The sequence below is a fragment of the Xenopus tropicalis genome, chromosome 9, assembly GCF_000004195.4.
Source record: "Xenopus tropicalis strain Nigerian chromosome 9, UCB_Xtro_10.0, whole genome shotgun sequence".
In the NCBI taxonomy this organism is placed as follows: Eukaryota; Metazoa; Chordata; class Amphibia; order Anura; family Pipidae; genus Xenopus; species Xenopus tropicalis.
Genome location: NC_030685.2, coordinates 59,124,939 through 59,147,030, shown reverse-complemented (window position 1 = coordinate 59,147,030; position 22,092 = coordinate 59,124,939). Strand labels below are relative to the sequence as shown.

General features: G+C 42.2%; 1 protein-coding gene across 1 annotated transcript in view; it reads right to left on the bottom strand.

Annotated features, from left to right (window-relative positions):
- Positions 1-12,736: 12,736 nt before the first annotated feature.
- The window catches only part of ube2f (ubiquitin conjugating enzyme E2F (putative)), a 115,835-nt gene continuing 106,479 nt past the window's right edge, over positions 12,737-22,092 (bottom strand). Inside the window, 1 exon segment of the mRNA NM_001011221.1 lies at positions 12,737-13,712. Within this exon segment, the coding sequence (NP_001011221.1) occupies positions 13,662-13,712 (51 nt within the window). The 3' untranslated portion in view covers positions 12,737-13,661.

Here is a 22,092-nt window from a genome sequence, read left to right as displayed (position 1 = left end):
TACAGAAAAGGATAAGCATTGGAATTATTCAGTTAGGGACCAAAGTTCAGTACAGGTATAGGGCCCGTTATCCAGAATGCTCAGGACCAAAGGTATTCCGGATAAGGGGTCTTTCCATAATTTAGATCTTCATACCTTAAGTCTATTAAAAAATCAATAAAAAATGAATTAAACCCCATAGAATTATTTTGCATCCAGTAAGGATTAATTATATCTCAGTTGGGACCAAATACAAAGCATTGGTTTATTTTTACAGAGATAAAGGAAATTCATTTTAAAAATCTGAATTATTTGATTAAAATGGAGTCTATGGAAGACAGGCTTTCCGTAATTTGGAGCTTTCTGTATATCAGGCTTCTGGATAACGGATCCCATACCTGTATATACATTTTAGATTTATAGCAATTTTTGTATTTGGGGTTTAGTTCTAATAGATTAAATGTGCCTACCACAGACAGATCCATAGTCCAGATCAATGCCTGTAAACTTCTTTCATGCCATAGGTCACTGAGATACGGGAGGATTAAAACTTTCCATTTATAATTAGAAATAAGTTATATTGCTTTATTCATCTGTTTATCTATATATTAATCTATATGCTAATGTGTCAAAATTCCATTTGATGTGCAGGCAGAATGGTATTATGAGAATTTTTTTTCTTTATAGTTTTTTCTTTGTGCAAATGACACAATCTACCAGTAAGTGGAGTTTGGGAGATGTACCTGGCTAGTAATATTACTATGTCAATATTCTTCCATATTTCTCTTTTCTTATAATTCTGGGTTTTCAGTCTTGATGCTGAAATTCTTAATCCCTTTATTTGCCTTGCCTAAACAAACCGCTCACTTACATTTATTGATCTCATATAAAACAGCAATCACTGCACTTTATTCTGTGTAGAAACCAGATAGCGGATTCCATGATGTTATCTGCTCTGCCTTTTTGCCTGTCTTTACAAAACTGTAAGGCCAATGGCATTCTACTGGCACCTATGGCCTGCCCTATGGTAAGTGGTAAGGACAGTGCGCTGGGAGCCCTGGGGAATCATAAATTACCCCTTTTGAAACCATTGTAATTATTTTAATCACACATATTGAAAAGCTGTTTAAAATTGAACTTGCGTTTTAAAGTTGCGTTTATAATGCAAAATGTTATATTTGGGTTTACTACTCCATTAATGTATTAGGAGGTATTCTCGAGGCTGTATTGAGGTCTGCTGCGCCCCCAGTCGACAGAAGTGGTGTCATGTGCCGCCCCAGGGGGCCCTGCCCCTCCCAGGGGACACCCCGCTGCCTGTCTAATCCCCCTCCGGATAAGCACAGCAAGTATCTAGTCTGGCCCCCCAAAAGCTGCCATCGTAGGCACTTACCCTCTGGTGCCTTTACATAAATATGGCCATGGGTATTCTACTTTGCATGAATTAAGGATTGGGTTTTGAATCCCAGCAGTTTATCTCAATAATTGGCTTAGATGGACTGAATCTTTAATACAATGTGAGATTAATGTTCTTGACACCATTGGCAATCATTTTTGTCCAGGGGCTATGCAATTTAGCACAGACAAATTATGGCTCAGATTCACCTTAGAGTTTGGCAAAACCTTTTGTATAAGATTCATTTTTGGTCAAAAGCCAAAAATGATGGATGGAGTGAATCTCTAATACAAGGTCAGTGTCCAAATTATTAACTAATTGTGCTGCGTGTTACTTTAGCGGTTTAGCAAAAGGGTGGCAAATGTTTTAAAAAAGGATATAGCTAAGGAGCTCAGGAAGAGCATCAGTGACATCCATGGCCTACCTCCTTTGTACTGGCAGCACCAAAGTCTGTTTCAGCATAGATCTCTGGTCTAGCAACAGCACAAGGGGCTACAGTACTTTGGTTGCTTTAAAGGACATATAAAGCCTACATTTGCCTACAATATATATCAGTTGGGCACATCTCCCCCACCCAAATGGCATCATTTGTACTGCATATATCCCCTCCGCTTGCCAGCACCATCACATTTTCCTAAAGCAAATAGCAGCTTTCACCCGGTGGCCATGATTATACATAATCAGATACATTTAAATCTGCAAACAGCATACACACACACAGACCCTTATTCAGCATACATTTCATCAGGAATACAGGCTCACACAGGCACAACTGTCTCTGATAAAAGTTCTACTTTGTTTGAGCACTGTAGGTAAAGCTGAGCTCAGGAGAAAAAAAGTTTCTATGGAAACCAGCAATGCCATCTCTTCACTGGCTGCTAGACTGGGGGGCGTGTTTAGTAATCTGAGTTTAGAGCAACTGAGCATGCCCACAAGCCAACAGCCAAAGCAAATTCCTGAGGGAGGGGGCTGAGTGGGTTACAGGAGGAGAAGGAAATCTAAGTGATTAAGGAGATGTTGCAGCCTTACTATTAACCTCTGGATAACCAGTGTGACAGGTATTGAAAGATTTCAAAGAGGCTGTTCACTGATTAAATTTTATATGTTCACTGATAAAATTTTACATGTCCTTTAAGAGATGCGTTTTAAGTAAATGTGTGATGAGCTCCCATGTTGACTATAAACTGGAATCATCACTACATGTTCCATTGCCCTACAGACGAATCATTATGTAATGAGCCTATAAGGAGAAGAAGTTTGGAACCTGGATGGATCACATTTAATGTTTCTTTCTAGAGGGGTATAACTCCTGGTAGTGGGCATGCTGCTTGGTTTCCTCACTCATACACAGGATCATTAGCCTGGGTCCCAAAGAAGTCTGTACTAGCCCATCCTGTATTAGAAAGAGTTGATGCAAGCAGTAATACGTTATAGAATTGCCTCTTGATGCCCATGTATAACTGACATTGCCAAATAATGCATTCCCTCTCAGAACACTAGTGCCCTGCATGTTGCAGGCTGTGACTTCATGAGCTCGTTTGCAGCTGCCTCTCTAATTATGAATGTGGCATGCTTAATTAAACTTGTGATTTGCATTTAACACACACAGAAAAGAAAGCCGAGGATTATTACAAAAACAAAGTATTTAAAGAACAAGGCAGGGAGAAAAGGTCCTCATTTTCTGTCTCCTGAGGGCCTGTTAAGCTACACATGAAGGCATCTTGGCATCAGGAGCAAGCACATTCGCTACGCTGCCATAAGCATGATCTGTAGAAGATAAAAGTGGAGGTTCTGGGCTGCCTGATCATACTTTCCTGCAGGGCCTATTCCTGTAATTACTGTATATAACAAAGCAGTGCCATGCAAGTGTATAATGTGGCGCACAGCAGCCAAGGTGGCTTTCTGCTATCAACATATATTTAGAACAAAATCTTGTGGCTCCTAACATAGAGGGATTTTATCCATTGGATCGAAAAAAATGTTTATAAATGGATAGTAAGCCATTCTCTATTTACCTCTTCCCATTACAATACAGGATTATATTGCTACCCATTGATGTGCTTGTTCCGGAAAAAATGATATAATATCTGTATGAGGGAAACATTATCAGTATTAAGGCGGTACTTTACTCAGAAGCATGTCATCAGCGAAGCCCCAGAATAAGTAAAGACTAAGGAGCGTGTACTAATGTAGGTAAGGTAAGTGCAATTTACTTGACAAGTAGCTTTGTTCATTCTAATATATATATATTGAAATATATTGAATATATATTAAAAAAATTATATTTTTGTCATATTTGAATTTGTCATAAAAAACACTAGCCCTGCCCATAGGGTGATAAAATCTGCAAATTGAGTTTGTGTGGTGTTGTTATCTGTACCAAGGGCTGTTAAAATGTAAAAATAAGGCTCTTCATGAAGACACTTCTTGTAAAGCTATAACAGCTACAACATACACAACTTCAAAGCTGTACCATTTCCATATACCTCAGTGAACACAGTGAGTTCAGTTGGAAGTATTAGCGCCCACTGGACTGTGCTGCACTGGACTTCTGCCTCATAATGATAGTCAGACAAAACATTAAAATAGCAGTACCTACAGGATTCTATCAGCTTTAAGTCAGTGACTGGTGGTTAAACAAAGATTTGGTCAAAGATAGATGGTCCTAGAAAGCATATCACTTTATCAACAGCACACAATTTATTTCCAGTGTAATAAAAGTAAAAAGCAAAGTTGCTATGGATATTTATACAGAAAAATCAGAGGGAATCTGTTAAGTGCCGTACTTAGGTTTAAAGCTGTTATTCCATGCAGCACTCTTACACCACCTTTGGTCTACTGGGGCCTTGGTAAGTTCAGTAAAGATAGATATAGGCCCTACATGTTACCTCACCAAAGCAGTTCATTATGCTGGTTTTAATTCAAAATTACATGTAGATCAGCAAGGGGACTGTCACACAACGTATGACGTATGAGCCACTAGAACCATCAGGGAAATACCACACGTGCCACAAGGGTTGTTTCACAGGGGTTTATTACAACCAAAAGTAGAGAAACAGGGAAAAGGCAATACGCATGGGAGGTCCACAAGTCCCAATCACTTCAAATCCTCCTTCAGGAAGTCTGCAGGGCAACCCTCCTCTGCACAATCTCCAGGGAACAAAGGCAGAGTCTCCTAGCCCAACCCCCAATACACAAAGCTTTCCCACCCAGACAGTCCACAATTAACTGGGTAGTCTCCCCAGGCAGTTCCAATGGAAATAAACAAAGTTCCTCTTTGGGTAGTTCCACAGAAAACACGCTACCTTGGTTCCAGGGCAAACAGTCCTCCCACAGGGGTTAGGGAAATCCAGTTGGAGGGAATCTTCCTGCCACAGCTAGGGTGGATTCCAAGGAACCACAGGGGAGGGTGTCCTGCCGTAGTGAGGTTACACCCCAGACGAACAAAAAACTCCTTCTCCACCCACGACCTCTGGTTTTTCTACCCTGCATCTGGTAACTTTCCCCTTTCCCACACCCCCTAGGATTGATGGTTAGGAGGCTGACCCTGCTTCTGCTTAACCCAACCCTAGCAGGTCCAATTGGCAGGGTCCCCTGCAGCATCATTAGGGGAGGGGATTAACCTAGGAGGGGCTGGCCCAGCTCCTCTGGAGGGGACTTCTGGGAGCTTCTTTGTTTAAAACCCTCCAGCGGGAAAACAGAACAATGGGCTGACACCATCTTGGCTAGATCATGCACTGGCTAAAAATGGGGCCAGTAGAAGGGTTTTTGGTCACAGGGAGGTCCAGCATTGTTGCTTGGCTTTGTCCTAGTGTGTATGGGCACAAATTTATGTATTTGTAGTTTATTATGAAGTGTGAGAAAAGCATTTCTTTGAGGCTGTAATTCCCAGAGTATGGCGCAAACAGGCAGCACACACTTTGCCTTCCCTATGCTGCCTGTGTGTGCCATACTCTGCCTGCCCTATGTTGCCTGTGTGTGCCATACTCTGCCTTCCCTACCCTGCCTGTGTGTGCCATACACTCCCTGCCATATGCTGCCTGTGTGTTCCATACACTGCCTACCCTATGCTACCTGTGTGTGCCATACTCTTCCTGCCCTGTGCTGCCTGTGTGTGCCATACTCTGCCTGCCCTGTGCTGCCTGTGTGTGCCATACTCTGCCTGCCCTATGCTACCTGTGTGTGCCATACTCTGCCTTCCCTATGCTGCCTGTGTGTGCCATACTCTGCCTGCCCTGTGCTGCCTGTGTGTGCCATACTTTGCCTGCCCTATGCTACCTGTGTGTGCCATACTCTGCCTGCCCTATGCTGCCTGTGTGTGCCATACTCTGCCTGCCCTATGCTGTCTGTGGGAGATGAACCTGGCAGGGGTTTGTTAGCAGTTGGATATAGCCATTAATTGGTCGCTAAGGTGTGTAATTATGTGCTGAGGGTTGTTGTGCTATCCACAGGGAAGTAGGAGCCATATAGATTTAAGGGTATGTCTTAATATGACATAATATCATTTTTTCACATATGAATTGATAGTTGATATCCCCACAGTGAGCACCAACCATTTGGGTTTATGCTGCGTAACCACCGTTAATGTGGGCATGGTCTTAAAAGCTCTTGTGATAACATGGGTGTGGTTTGATGTGGGTGTGGTTTAAAAAAGGGGAGTGGTCAAAACTGGTTTCCATTAGTGGCCCTCCACTTTGTGTGCTAGAGAAATTCCGGCCCTCGGCACCACAGAAGTTGGACAGCACTGGTCTAACAGATGCACACGCATACTAGCTGCTTCAGCACTGGCTGCCTATCCCAGCACCAGTGAGGGAGAGAGGGCTTTTCTAATGTCTGCTGAACACTCATTTGTTTTAGGTCAAGTTCCCCTTTAATAGCATATCTAATCTGAAGTTTAAGCATCATTTTGTAGGCGTCAGTGATGCAGCAAGACAGGGTAAGAATAATTCATATCTTTAAAGTAAATGATAAGAACTGGCAACCTTTGCCTCCTCTGTGTAGTCTGTGTGTTAATAACTGCTGCACAAATGATTATTACTCACTGCCCAGTGTGTTCCATCTCCATAGCTGCAGAATGGGTGACAGTCATAAGTTGTGTTTTAGCTGATGCTCAAATAAGGAATCGTCTGGGGGAGTGGAAAATATTCCACGCATTGTGCCTGAGAACTGAACGTTTCGTCAGCAGCCCATGTCACTGCTGCGGGAGCTCAGTACAACACTCCCTAGTTAGTCAGTTGCTACAGTACCCTGCTTACTGGCTCTGGGCTATTTCTGCCCCTGCTTATGTTGCCGTTGGAAGGATCATTGAGGTTTCCTCCAAACAGGATACAGGCAAATATTTTATCCTTAACTCTAATGATGGAGCAACATTGATCAGGTTTCATTAGAGAGGGATGCCAGGGAAGAAACTGACCAAGTGCCCATAAACACCTCCCTTCTCTTTATTCTCATAGCTCTCAAGCCTGTATCTTGGAGATACAAGAGAACACCATCAGCATTCAGGGGCATGATCTCCCCAAAGCCTCTAGAGAGCCACCTGGGAGCAACAGTGGAGTAAACAGTCACCACTAGAAGGTTTTTTGCCAGAACAAAAAAGAAGGGAGAGACATATCCCAATTTGCTGCGCCTGAGATGGTGGATGTCACAGGAGATGACGTTCTCAACCTGTCTCTTAGCTTTTGAAATGGCCCAAGACCTTTGCTTTTTGTGCAAGCGTGATCCAACTGCAACACATAGGCATCCAATAATAGTTTACGTAGCGAATGAATTTAGTCAAAAGTTGCTGCATGCTGCAAATTTGGTGAGACCACTGATGCCACGTTACTGTGTGTGAATGTGGTCCAGCTGATCCTGATGCCAGCCTGTCCCAATTGCAGTGTTTAATTTTAGAAGTACTTGTTCACTTCCTGGGCATCATATAGAGCTGGAAACACATGTAGGATAATTGGTTTGTGTAAGGGGGGCCAGAGACAGTGGAGTAACAACAGATGAAGCAGACCCTGCGATGGTAGGGGGCCTGGATTGTGGGGTCTGCTTCCTTTTTTGTTGCATATAAATCCCCACTGGCTTTCAAATAGGAGAGAGAGAGAGCAGGGAGTGGTGATTTTTATGTGAGCAGGCGGGGCAGGGGGCCGGGTAAGGTTTGTTGCTCTGCACTGGTCCCCTCTGAAGATCATTGGGGCGGGGGCCAAGCACAGGGTAGTTATGCCACTGGCCAAAGATCCTGAGTGATATTCATGTACTGTGGGTATTGGTTGGTTTAGGGATTGAGCAGGTTTTACAAGTTTATTTGTTGATAACCGTGTCAGCCTGTGATACACTGGCAGATGAAGAAGTGAAGAGGAGCCATCGATTGTCTTTACTTTCCGCTGTTCTGATTGCTTAGGATCTTTGGAAGAATGCTCGGAACAAAAGAAAGGTGGCCAAACAATGTGTGGACAATCAAAAGAAAGGGGCTCCAGGCACTCTAGGAAACCACAAGGCCATAAAATAAAAACAAAAAACTACGGCCTATGGGTTTCATGCCCTGGGGCACTTAGGGCTTACATACAATGTGTGGTCCCTCCTATGCTTTGTCTGTTTAGCCTGTGGGCCCACTGGTTGGAGAGAGAGTACATGATCAGCCCATGTACAGCCATTAATAACCTAGAAAACATATCTTTAAATTAACCCCCTATTAGTAATGAGCGAAATTATTTGGCAGGCATGGATTGACAACAAAATTCCTAATTTCGCCATTGGCGGATTTTTTGCAAAACGGGGCGCAAAAACTTGCACCGGAAAAAATTTGGCCAGTGTGGAAAAAGTTGCGGTTGCACCCAAAAAGTTGTGTGCATCAGCCAAGTCTCACAATAGCCCGATTTGCAATTTCTTTACAGTGCAAATTTTACAACAATAATGGGACAGATTCGCTTAACACTAGCCCCTATTTAAAGGAAAACTATACCCCCAGAATGAATACTTAACCAACAACTGGAATATATATATCAGTAAATATTGCCCTTTTGCATCCTTTCCCTTGAGCCGCCATTTAGTGATGGGCTGTGTGCTCCCTCAGAGATCACCTGACAGGAAATAATGCAGCTCTGACTGTAACAGGAAGTAGTGTGGGAGCAAAAGGCAGAACTCTGTCCATTCATTGGCTGATGGGGCCTAGCATGTATGTGTGCCTTGGCTTGTTTGTGTGCACTGTGACTCCTATGACCCAGAAGACGGCCTTTAATTCTTAAAACAGTCATTTTCTATTTAGGATTACCCAAAAGCACATTCTACTAAAAAAGTACATTTTTATGAAAATGGTTTATTTAGATGAAGCGGGTTTTACATATGAGCTTGTTTGTGCAATATACTGTATTTTTATAGAGACCTACATTGTTTGGGGGTGTAGTATAGTTCCTTTAAATGAAACAATATTAGGGCTCACCTTGGAGTTGTATGGATAAAAGCCCTTGGGCCTCATGCTGTTCTACAGGTCATAAAGCTTCTTGGTAACCAAAGTGATTTTTATACAATGTAAAAAAGCCATCAACACACTTTGATAAATTAAAAAACAGGGGGTGCAGAATTTAGAGGAATATGACAGTAGGAACATTAACAGCTCCCGCCCATTGCACTCACCATTACTGTGCTTCTCATGTGATTGGGGCCATTCAGCAGTTTGAGTGCTTCTAATAGCAACCATAAAGCGCATTGCCTGCTCTACATCGCTCTGGAGCACTACAAGTGGGTGCTGAGTGGTGCTTTCCATTCACTTATCAGCCAAATAGCAGTGCTTTGATTGCTGCCATGAGTAATGGAGCTCTGAATGGTGCGCGTGTCATAGCCCTCATGTATATTGTGCCTTTGCTTCAGAAACCCCACTACAGTCTCTAATTAATCAGCTGCTGTGCAGCCATAGGGCGGCCACTCAAACTGGAACTGGGCTGCAGGGCACACACCTACATAGCACATACACTGTGTGGCATAGGGTGGCTGTAACCATGCACTGAATAAACAGGGGGCAAACGGCATTCATTCTACAGAATTGTACAGGTATTGGACCCCTTATCTGGAAACCCATTATCCAGAAAGTTCCGAATTACAGAAAGGCCCCCTTCCATAGATTCTATTATAAGCAAAAAATTCAATTTTTAAAAATGATTCCTTTTTCTCTGTAATAATAAAACCTTGTACCTGATCCCAACTAAGATATAATTAATCCTTATTGGAGGCAAAACAATCATATTGGGTTTAATTACAGTTTAAACAATTTTTTTACCAGAAGTAAGGTAGGAAATCTGAATTACAGAAAACCCCATGTCCCGAGCATTCTGGATAATGGGTCCCATACCTGTACAACAAAAATGTCTCAAATAAAATAGAACATTTATTGTCATGAAATTATTAATTTGTAAGTGTTGGGTGAACATAAACGTTAAATCTGTTTTGTCCCAGCAAGAACCAAACCTTAAGTAGGTTCAGTTGCCCTGTTTGGTAGGGGAACATTATTTCCTATACATGGCAGCAGGATGTATATTATGCACTATATCATTTACAGAATCCCACATATTTTTTCTCCCTTTATTATTCTGAAATAACCCTGAATTTTAGACACTTAAGACACATGATGGTCGCAGGAAAGATCGTTCCAACCCTCCACTGACATTCAGGGCTGAATCGTCAGATAAGGAGGTAGAAACAATAGGATTTCTACCTCCTTCTGCCGATTCAGCCCTGAAGGCAGATTTTGCTCAGGTGCCTTCAATGGCGCCCAATCAAAATCTTTTAACCTGGCCGATCGGCGAGTCAACCGATATCAGCAGCCTCCTGCAATATTGGTCGACTTGCCATACACGCACCGAATATCGTACGAAACAAGGTTTGGTACGATATTATCGGTGCGTGTATGGCCAGCTTTAGGTTTAGCTAAACTCTATGGGAGTTTTTGATCAGATTCAACAGCACAAGATTTTGTAGGATCCTACATTACAATATCTATAAATTCAGATGAGGTAAAGCTGGATGGAGTGTTTGTTTCTGCATCTACATCCGACAGTCGAAGTATTTCAACAAGAAATAAAAGTGTGTCAGACACCATCAGGTTTTATCTGCTCAGATGCAGTCGCGGCATGCAGGGCTCCCTTCTGACAGGAGCATTGTGTTGGATGGCTTACACCTCAGATTTTTCTCAGTCCAATTATATTTTGACCCACATGACTACATACAAGTTGTAGGATGCATGTTGCCGAGCCCTTGAAGGTTCAATTAAAGGTTCAATTAAAGGTTCATGTAAGCTGAAAGGAAATGTCTGTGTGATGCCCTTCTTAGATCATTTATGTTGGGTTTAAAATATTTGAATTCCCATTTCTGTTCCTTAGCTTCCCATATTCCTGTTTACACTGCAATGACCCGAAGTGCACACAGAACAGAATAAGGGATTAAAGCGAGTATTGGTCAGGCCCCCTCTTAGTTCAAGGTTATAGAAACCAATATCTAACGCAGTAATGAGTGTTCACTCCCAAATCTCACCCTGACCTTCAAGTTGGGCTTCCAGGAGAGCTTTCCATAAGTGTTCTCTCCACAACAAACCATATGTGACCTTGAGGTGGGGCCCATTGGATTGAAGGAACTGATTTACAGACACTCTCCCCTGAATATAGAGCTCTCTATCACTGAACGTTCAGTCTATACGAAGGCACTTGTGAGCATGGCAGCGGGGAAGGCTAATTACGTCCGGTCAATGGGTGCACTAAGCATATGATTGCATTTAGCAGAAGCTTCCAGCAGCTGTGCTCTCCGTCACAGGAACAGAAGCCTGGTGCTCAGCTCTTCCTACGAGGTGAATGTCACATTAAGACATTTCTCTGCCCAATGCCAAGCAACCAGTGTTTGGGAAACTATCACAGAGCCGTTGGATTTGGCAGCATGTGGAGGCAACTTGTCAGTGCACCTGAAGCCAGAAGTCCATCTATAGCAAGGAAATGAAAGTGAGCTGGGGTGCTTTAGAGTGATGAAATGATTACGCAGGCTTGTTATACAATGGGCATTCATTAGTCAGCAATCTCAGCACTGCTTAACATGCAATTCACATTACTGAAAGATTTCTGATTAAGGGAAGTGGCCTGGCTGGGACATTAGAGCGATTTCTGAAGCTGACAATACACTCATAGATTTCCTCCTTTAGTGCAGTCACCAAATGAGTGGATTTTTGCAATTTAATCAGCTATAATTAGGATGGAGATCTGTGGCCAGAGGACTGCATCAATGCAGTTATAGCCTGACTAAATTCTCAACCCTACTGGACAAATATCTGCCTGTTTTTAAAAAGGATTTGGCCTAGAGAGGTTAAGTGATCACCCTTTAAAGTGCACTCTCGCCAAAGACCCTGATCCATTTCCCTGTGGCCCTGGAGAAGTCGCTTAACTCTCATGGTGTCCCAGCATACTTAGTGTGCCTATATATGTGCTATAAAGAATCCCATGGAAGTAAAGCGCTATATAAATCATACCCTTACCCATTTTGGACCAGATATAGGACTGGCACAGACTTAAACTAGCCAATTAGACGCCAACTTGTTTTTAACTGGTGTGTGGCCCACTTTACCACATTACACATCCAGCAAAACTTTCCCCTTTCCTGATAGCGATTAGCTATCTTACAGGCCACACTGTGTTTTTTTTTTTGCAGAAAAGTGATGAAAGTCTCACTCACTTAAAAGCAGACTCAACTCAAGGAGGAATTATATAATACATGTAGACTGTGTAGAAAAGCAGACATTTAACTGTGCCGACGACTCATGAACAAGAAGAAAGAAATGTCAAGGCCAACATCATTCTCAGCACAGGGAATAATGCATGGCTTTTATTTAAAGCTCTGCCATTCTTCCAGGGTAATCAATTAACAGTACAGAAAATATGGTAGAGCTCTGTTCTTTAGAAAGATATTAAAGTCCAAATAAACCCTTGTATGTGACTGAATGAAGATGCTCCTCTGATGGGAACGATACAATATGAGGGGGTGCGCAGTACTTATGTCTATAGAACATTATGTCTTACATTTGGCACAGCTGACAGTATCTGAAGAAGAAAAATAAATGGATACAATCCATACTACATATGGTTGGGTTACAGAAGCAACATTAAGCAGGGATATCAAACTCTACAGATGAACAACACAACTTCTAGCATAATTTAGAATTCCCTTTGACAACAGACGGAGCAGTTTGATATCCCCGATATAATGCACCAAATGTTAGAACAGTCTGAAGGTTAAGACTTAAAGCAACATCTTATATCTTAACTTTCTCTTTGAGAACTGTGTAATGTGGATATCCAGAGTCTCTGGAATATTCTAGAAGAAATAACAAGCCTCAGTTTCATGCCAGTGCAAAGATAGATCATATTCATATATTTATATTACTCATATAGTACATTTCAGGGTGCGAATACAATTTCCAAGAGAACATGTGGCTTTCTTAAGGTTAAAACATATTTTCATGTTTATTTGAAAGCAGCCGGCATATACTGGAATATGCACAATTCCATATGTTATAGAGCCACACCCCCACAATAAAGGCTGTATAATAGCGCGGAGGTTATCTGCTGTTTGGTGAGGTTTGTTATGTTAATTTGGTGTCTAGCTCCCATCTCCCTCTGTGCGCTCAGTCTCTAACGCCCTAATTGGTTTCACAGGAGAGGGGCATGGTAGGGCTTAGACTTAGTCGTATGACTTGGTTTGAGTAGGTCCAAAGAAGTCTTGTACTGCAAATTTAGGACAACTTGACCCAAAATATCTAAAATGATCAAATTCCTTATATAACAGCTTTGTTTGTTAGCAGGACGGGCAGAGTTAGGCTCCATCCAATGTTAAAGTGACTGGCTGACGCCGATGAACCTGGTATGGAGGCTCAATGCAGGGCCTGCAGTTTATGCAGTGCTGGAAACTTTCTTATTCTCATATTTTATTTCAAGCAAAACTCATTTTTTAAGATTTTTCTTTTTGTAACTTATTGCAGATTAAAGACAATACAAAACTATGATGCCCCTCTTGAGAAAGCACACACATCAGAAGCCAAACCAATAGAGGGGTACGGGAAAAGTTGTATTTTCAGGTCCCGGTGGCAGTGAGCTGGGAAAGGAGTGCAGGAGCTGGAGGTATAAAGTGTTTATTTCAGTCTTTGGGGGGAGGAAGACGCAGAACGTGTCCAGGGGGTCTCCAGTTTCCTCCCCTATCCAGCTCTGGAGACTCTACAGAGGCTGGTGGGCTGTCTCTCCATAATAGGGATCCGAGCTTCAATGCAAGGTCAGTGACATCATCTGGCATAACGCTTGATGTAATCCTCAACTTTATTCCGATATTCATCCTGTAAGATTTGAGAAAAAGAATTTGGTCTGAGTACTGTACATGCCAATGGATTACGGTTGCATTAATAAAGATATGTATATTGAGTGGTACAGCTCATGACAACAGCAGCTATTAGGCTAATATTAAATGCTTGTAATTGATTTGTAGATGATGATTTACTGCTCCTTTCACATGGAAAATTCATGGGAAAAAATCTGCAATTATTGCCTGTCATTTCCTAGAGTTGACAACTGGATGTTCCCAAATAATGTCACCCCTGTAGGACAGTTTAGCCACGGTGTGACAACAGCCTTAGGCTGCAACAACAATCAGACATCAGGTAGTTATGCAGCAAAATATATTCCGATCAGTTGCATTTTGAGTCTCAGAAAAAAATAATTATGGGGAACTGTCATGGTAACTGCTGTTGAACTCAAGCACCAAAAGCATGGACCCCAAATTATGATCTTGGCCGTGTCAGACAGAGAAGTTAATGTCACATGAACTTCATCAGGTTTCCGCCACTAAATGCTACTTGCAATGTTCCTCTGTGTGTCTTCGCCCAAACAGCACCCATTAAGACTTACAGCAGGAAAACGTTTGTACTTGAAGAACATACTTAGATGTGTACAACATACAGTAATCATGTAAATATCCAAGGAAAATCCCAGCTCCTAAAGAGGATTTTGATAGCACATCCAATTATTGTATACCCAACTGCATCTATAAAATAGTACAGACTACAAGACTTATAAATAATGCGAAAACTTCTTTATTAGCCTAAATAAATAGCCTAATACTGCCATGGTAACCAGCTTGTCTGCCAGGTCAAATGATATTCCCATTCCTTTTGTACCTTGCTCCTCTGTAAATGTGTATATGTATGTCCTTATTGCACCATTACTGAGTGTGACCAAGAAAGATTTATATAGATGCTAAGGATTTCTCCATATTTGTACTAGTATTAAAATGTAGCATTAAACTGAGATATGTAAAAGCATTAGAGCAAAGTAATAAGAAATGTTGGCTACCATAAGTTTATTTGGGCTTCTAGTTGAAGCCACACTGGGATGCTTTCTGGCCTTGTTATGGCGCTAAGTGAATAAATAATGTGCAAACTGTGCTAAGGAAATACAGCTGCCAAAACAAAACAAAAAAAGTTAAAGATGTGAAGTTATTAAAAAATGTCATTTACTTTCTACCAGAAAAAGTTACTTGTGGTATATATAAAAGGTACAAAGTTTGCTCCAAGTCTAGTAACCCATAGCAACCAGCCTGATGTTTGTTTTCCAAAAGCATACTAGTGAATGCTACCTGTTTCTATAGGATACAAAAACTGGTGGAAACTCTGTAGCTGATATCATGCATTAGAGAGACGCCACCTGCTTGTATGGCGGATTAGAATTCCAGGCACTTTCTAATTCTCTTTGAAATGCACTATTAGGCCTGTCTTGCTTTATGGCCGAGATCCTAGATAAGGAGCTGGCATCAGAGCACAATTACACTGATCAGAAAGGCTCATTTACATTTATATCACTGCTGCCTGAAGATGACAGTGTCTGATTTAGCTATAAGAGCCGGAGAGTTAAGAGGAAGAGCAAACAAAAGCATAGGACTTTCTAAAAATGTACAGTTATGCTAAATATGTGATAACAATAAGCACTTTTGTATAAATGTAATACATTTTAATTTAAAGTTTTGGAACCTAAGGTGCGCGCAGAAGTGGCATACAGAGTGGCAAGACACAGATATGGATTGGGTGTGGGTCTTACAATGGCCAAATTTTTCCGGGGTAGAGTCAGGTGCGGGTTGAGTGTTTCCTGACACATCACTACTACATTGTGTAAGTAGCCACAGGCCTCTATGCTCATTTTCTGAGTTTAGAAGCCAGCTATACAGCACATAATCCAATAGGAGTGGAAGGCACAAAGGTGCACACTCACCCCCTAACTTGCACTCATTAACATCTGAGCCTTGCACTAAAGGCTACTTGTGTCTCTTGACTCTATTCTGCACCAAACAAGGAGCAGAGCACCCTTTTTGTATACTCTACGGTTCATATAACTACACCATTTATATGTGAAGGGTGGTGTGATGATAGAAACAGGCAGGGAGGACCTGCCATGTACAGAGTCTATTTAATAACACAGTAGGAAATTCTCGTGGGATGATTATGGCATGACCATCTCCCGCTGTGCTTATTTAGCAGCTTGGCTGAAATGGGCATGAATTGTCGCTGCTGAACAGAAAGGACCTTTGGAAATGTGTCCCTTTCGGAAGTTCTAGTGACAAATATTTATTGCATCTTTTCTTTCGCAGTGAAAGAGCGCTTGTTTTAGGCAATGCAAGAACTCCATGGGTTTCTAACACTGAGGTGGCACAGTCGGCAATATAATGGCTGCACAGTGAAATTACTATTGAAGCTGAAAAAGGAAAATGCTCAGATCCAACAAGATCAGCTCATGGCCTATTTCATGTGCTCATTTGGTTTGTGTGCATAGATTTTATGGTACAACAGGAACGGCACATACACCTTCCCTCCCTTCTTTGGCACAGATGGCAAAAATGATGCAGAATTTACTGGATAATCACTTTTCTACCATGCTGTTGGTTTATTTTTCCACAGATATTTTCCGTGCTTGAATTCTCCTCAAAGGCCGCATGAACTCTTGTACATTTATATAGGTCTAAGCCTGTATTTGCTTTGCAGGAGTAGGGTCGGTCAGTCACATCAACACCAACTGGATGTAAGCCTTCATAAAGCAGCATCTGTATTGGTTTTCTAATGTAATATGGAAAAGCAACAAAGGCTGCAGCATGATAAACAGTTCTCTGCTCAGGCAGGACAAGAACAGATTAGTAATGGCATCTCATGCATTTTGTGGATCACTGCATAATTTGCATTTAAATCCAACAAAAAAAGTACTCTATGCATAACAAACCAAAAGCAGGTAACACACAGGCACACTAGTACACAAGAGCAAAATGTATTTTGATAGCAGTGAAGGGGAATGCCCATTATTTGTTCCAGTCTCTCCCAAGCTGTTGCCCAAGAATACAAGCATCTTGGAGAAGTGTAGGAAAAACACAGACAGAGAAGTGGAGCATACGCTCCATGTGTCCAGGCCCTTAGGGTTACATAGTTAAGTTGGGTTGAAAAAAAGACCAAAGTTCATCATGGTCACCTCTTCCAAGAAAACCCCAACACACACACATACACTCACATACAGACCCACACTGACCTATCTATCCACTCACAAACAGACCCATACTGACCTATCTATACACTCACATACAGACCCACACTGACCTATCTATCCACTCACATACAGACCCACACTGACCTATCTATCCACTCACATACAGACCCATACTGACCTATCTATCCACTCACAAACAGACCCACACTGACCTATCTATACACTCACATACAGACCCACACTGACCTATCTATCCACTCACAAACAGACCCACACTGACCTATCTATCCACTCACATACAGACCCACACTGACCTATCTATCCACTCACATACAGACCCACACTGACCTATCTATTCACTCACAAACAGACCCACACTGACCTATCTATCCACTCACATACAGACCCACACTGACCTATCTATCCACTCACATACAGACCCACACTGACCTATCTATCCACTCACAAACAGACCCATACTGACCTATCTATACACTCACATACAGACCCACACTGACCTATCTATTCACTCACATACATAAACCCATACTGACCTATCTATCCACTCACATACAGACCCATACTGACCTATCTATCCACTCACATACAGACCCATACTGACCTATCTATACACTCACATACAGACCCACACTGACCTATCTATCCACTCACATACAGACCCACACTGACCTATCAATCCACTCACATACAGACCCACACTGACCTATCAATCCACTCACATACAGACCCACACTGACCTATCTATCCACTCACATACAGACCCACACTGACCTATCTATCCACTCACATACAGACCCACACTGACCTATCTATAGACTCACATACAGACCCACACTGACCTATCTATACACTCACATACAGACCCACACTGACCTATCTATCCACTCACATACAGACCCACACTGACCTATCTATCCACTCACATGCATAAACCCATACTGGCCTATCTATCCACTCACATCCAGACCCACACTGACCTATCTATCCACTCACATACATAAACCCATACTGACCTATCTATCCACTCACATACAGACACACACTGACCTATCTATCCACTCACATACAGACCCACACTGACCTATCTATCCACTCACATACAGACCCACACTGACCTATCTATCCACTCACATACAGACCCACACTGACCTATCTATAGACTCACATACAGACCCACACTGACCTATCTATACACTCACATACAGACCCACACTGACCTATCTATCCACTCACATACAGACCCACATTGACCTATCTATCCACTCACATACAGACCCACACTGACCTATCTATCCACTCACATACAGACCCACACTGACCTATCTATCCACTCACATACAGACCCACACTGACCTATCTATCCACTCACATACATAAACCCATACTGACCTATCTATCCACTCACATACAGACCCACACTGACCTATCTATCCACTCACATACAGACCCACACTGACCTATCTATCCACTCACATTCAGACCCACACTGACCTATCTATACACTCACATACAGACCCACACTGACCTATCTATCCACTCACATACAGACCCACACTGACCTATCTATCCACTCACATACAGACCCACACTGACCTATCTATCCACTCACATACAGACCCACACTGACCTATCTATCCACTCACATACAGACCCACACTGACCTATCTATCCACTCACATACAGACCCACACTGACCTATCTATCCACTCACATACATAAACCCATACTGACCTATCTATCCACTCACATACAGACCCATACTGACCTATCTATACACTCACATACAGACCCATACTGACCTATCTATACACTCACATACAGACCCACACTGACCTATCTATCCACTCACATTCAGACCCACACTGACCTATCTATAGACTCACATACAGACCCACACTGACCTATCTATCCACTCACATACATAAACCCATACTGACCTATCTATCCACTCACATACAGACCCATACTGACCTATCTATCCACTCACATACAGACCCATACTGACCTATCTATCCACTCACATACAGACCCACACTGACCTATCTATCCACTCACATACAGACCCACACTGACCTATCTATCCACTCACATACAGACCCATACTGACCTATCTATCCACTCACATACAGACCCATACTGACCTATCTATAGACTCACATACAGACCCATACTGACCTATCTATACACTCACATACAGACCCATACTGACCTATCTATCCACTCACATACAGACCCATACTGACTGATTGAATACAAGACAAATGACAACATATTTGAAAATAACAAAGTTTTCCTCATCTGCATTACCTTTCCTAACTAAATGGTGTTGGGATCCCCGGGGAGAGGAGGGCTTTGGCTCAGAAAACATTATCCCACTCACACTATGTCGCACTACTATTTATTATCACCTGCATGTTCTGAGTTCATGGGTTTGCAACTAATGCTGTAGCATAAACAGCGATAAACAGAATCCTGTGTGCATTTGTGTTAGCAACCCCATGTTCTGGGCACTGAAGGGGTTAAGTGCTTGCTTCTAGACCTTAGCGCATATACTGAGCTTTCTATGGCCACCTGCTTCTTGTTTACATTCTTCTGACCGCTTTGTGACATGAAGCAGCTTCTCTCCCCATGTTGCGCCTGAGACTCCATATGGAGCACAACATAAAAGAGCTTTATGTCAGTATACACACAGCACGGGCTCAGAGGGAAGGGTTAGGGGAAAGCTGGAGATGGAAGGCTGCCAGCACAGTCACCATGTTAAGAGACCAATCACTGTCATATAAAGGAAGGCATGGAGAGAAAACTGTTTGCTTATTCAAGTATTTAAACAAGATCTATGTGAACCTCAAATTCATCAAATATTATTTTTGATGGTGAAGGGCAATATCTATTCTTGAAACAAAGGAATAGCAGAAAAAAAGTGTGTTTTGCTTTCTCCATAGTGAGAAGGGGAAGGTGCTACTAAACAGAGAATGTTCTCTATGATCAAAGAACCTGGAATGGTCTGGAAGGAACAGGCGGCCCTGACACCCCATTCCATGAGTCCAACTCACATACTGGAGCAGACTTTGTGCTGGAAGTTTGGTCTGTGGAAAGGTATTTAATCCTATTTAGAATGATAAGGTGGCCTGAGCAAGATGGCTACCTGCCTGTGGTAAGGACTTCCAGAGGGGCTTGGTGGTCTCACTGAGTAGGACAGCTGCCTGTGGTAGGGACCCCTAGAGGGACTGGAGGCCCTGCCTGACACTGCAGGGAGCAACCAAGTGACAAAGAGACAAAGAGAAGCCAGTAGGCTGAGCAAGTCCCCAAAGATTTATCAAGTACACTGAGCACAGAGGTGACCCAACACTGATTTTACTGATAGCCCACAAGGGGCCCAGTGTAGTGAGGGAACTTGCCAAATGTGTGAATGTACAACCCAGAGGGCAGGTGTTTTTTATGATTTGTATGGTAAGGTGGCACCCCTGCGTTTTGATAAGCTGCCTTAGAAAAGAAGAAAGTGTCCGTTATGGATCCCACAAGTTTACAATATACTTCATCTGTGTCCATGCTCTTCATTAAGAAATGTGGGCACAGGGTCAAAAGCACATTACAGCAGAACAATATGACTGGACCTGCAAGCTCTCTGTGAAAAAATATACTAATTTGTTAAATCACAATTGTACATATCCAACTTTTTAGGGCACATTAAGACCTGTCTTCTAATGAGGATGAGAATGCTGGACACACAAAACATATTATTTAAAGGAGCATGAAAGCTTGAAACACTGGGGGTGCCACAGTGATCCTGGGGCTGACGCATTAGAGTGAAAAGGCCAGATTTTTTTTTTCAAATTCAGCTTTTCATTCTACTGCGCTAGTGCACCTGTGTGATGAAAGAAGAAGCAGAAAGAGGATAGTTACATAGTTACATAGGGTTGAAAAAAAGAGTCCATCAAGTTCAACCCTTCCAAGTAAACCCAGCACACACAAACCTATACTTACTTATCTATACACTCACATACATAAACTATATATACAACCACTAATACTAACTGTAGATATTAGTATCATAAGGATATTCTGATTGTTCAAGAACTCATCCAGGCCCCTCTTAAAGGCATTAACAGAATCTGCCATTACCACATCACTAGGAAGGGCATTCCCCAACCTCACTGCCCTCACCGTGAAAAACCACCTACGCTGCTTCAAATGGAAGCTCCTTTCCTCTAATCTAAAGGGGTGACCGCTGGTGCGTCGATTATTTTTATGGGAAAAAAGAACATCCCCATCTGCCTATAATCCCCTCTAATGTACTTGTACAGAGTAATCATGTCCCCTCGCAAGCGCCTCTTTTCCAGAGAAAACAACCCCAACCGTGACAGTCTAACCTCATAGTTTAAATCTTCCATCCCCTTTACCAGTTTAGTTGCAGTCTCTGCACTCTCTCCAGCTCATTAATATCCTTCTTAAGGACTGGAGCCCAAAACTGCACCGCATACTCAAGGTGAGGCCTTACCAGGGACCTATAAAGGGGCAAAATTATGTTTTCAAATCCCTTGAGTCAATGCCCTTTTTTATACAAGACAGCACTTTATTTGCTTTAGTAGCCACAGAATGAAATTGCCTGGAATTAGACAACTTGTTATCTACTAAAACCCCAGATTCTTCTCCATTAAGGATACCCCCAACAAACTACCATTCAGTAGATAGTTCGCATTTATATTATTTCTACCAAAATGCATAACTTTCCACTTGTCCGCATTGAACCTCATTTTCCAGTTTGCTGCCCAGTTTTCCAATTTTGTCAAATTGCTCTGCAAAGCGGCAGCATCCTGCATGGAACTTATAGTTTTGCACAATTTAGTGTCATCAGCAAAAATAGAAACAGTACTGTCTATGCCCACCTCCAGGTCGTTAATATACAAGTTAAAAAGCAAAGGACCAAGGACTGACCCCTGCGGTACTCCACTAACCACACTGGTCAAATTAGAAAATCTCTCTATCTCTTGTATAGAAGTACCCTGGGCAGGGGCAGTTTTCTTTTAACAGAAGCACCAGCCCAGGGTATCAGGTAAGTGACTACAATAACTGGCGGGTGCCTAACATTTGGCATTGCCCAGTAATAGAAAGTTTTTCTTCTACTTTAATAATACATTCTCTTCATAAATGGAGGGCTGGTTCAGTCATATTGTTCTG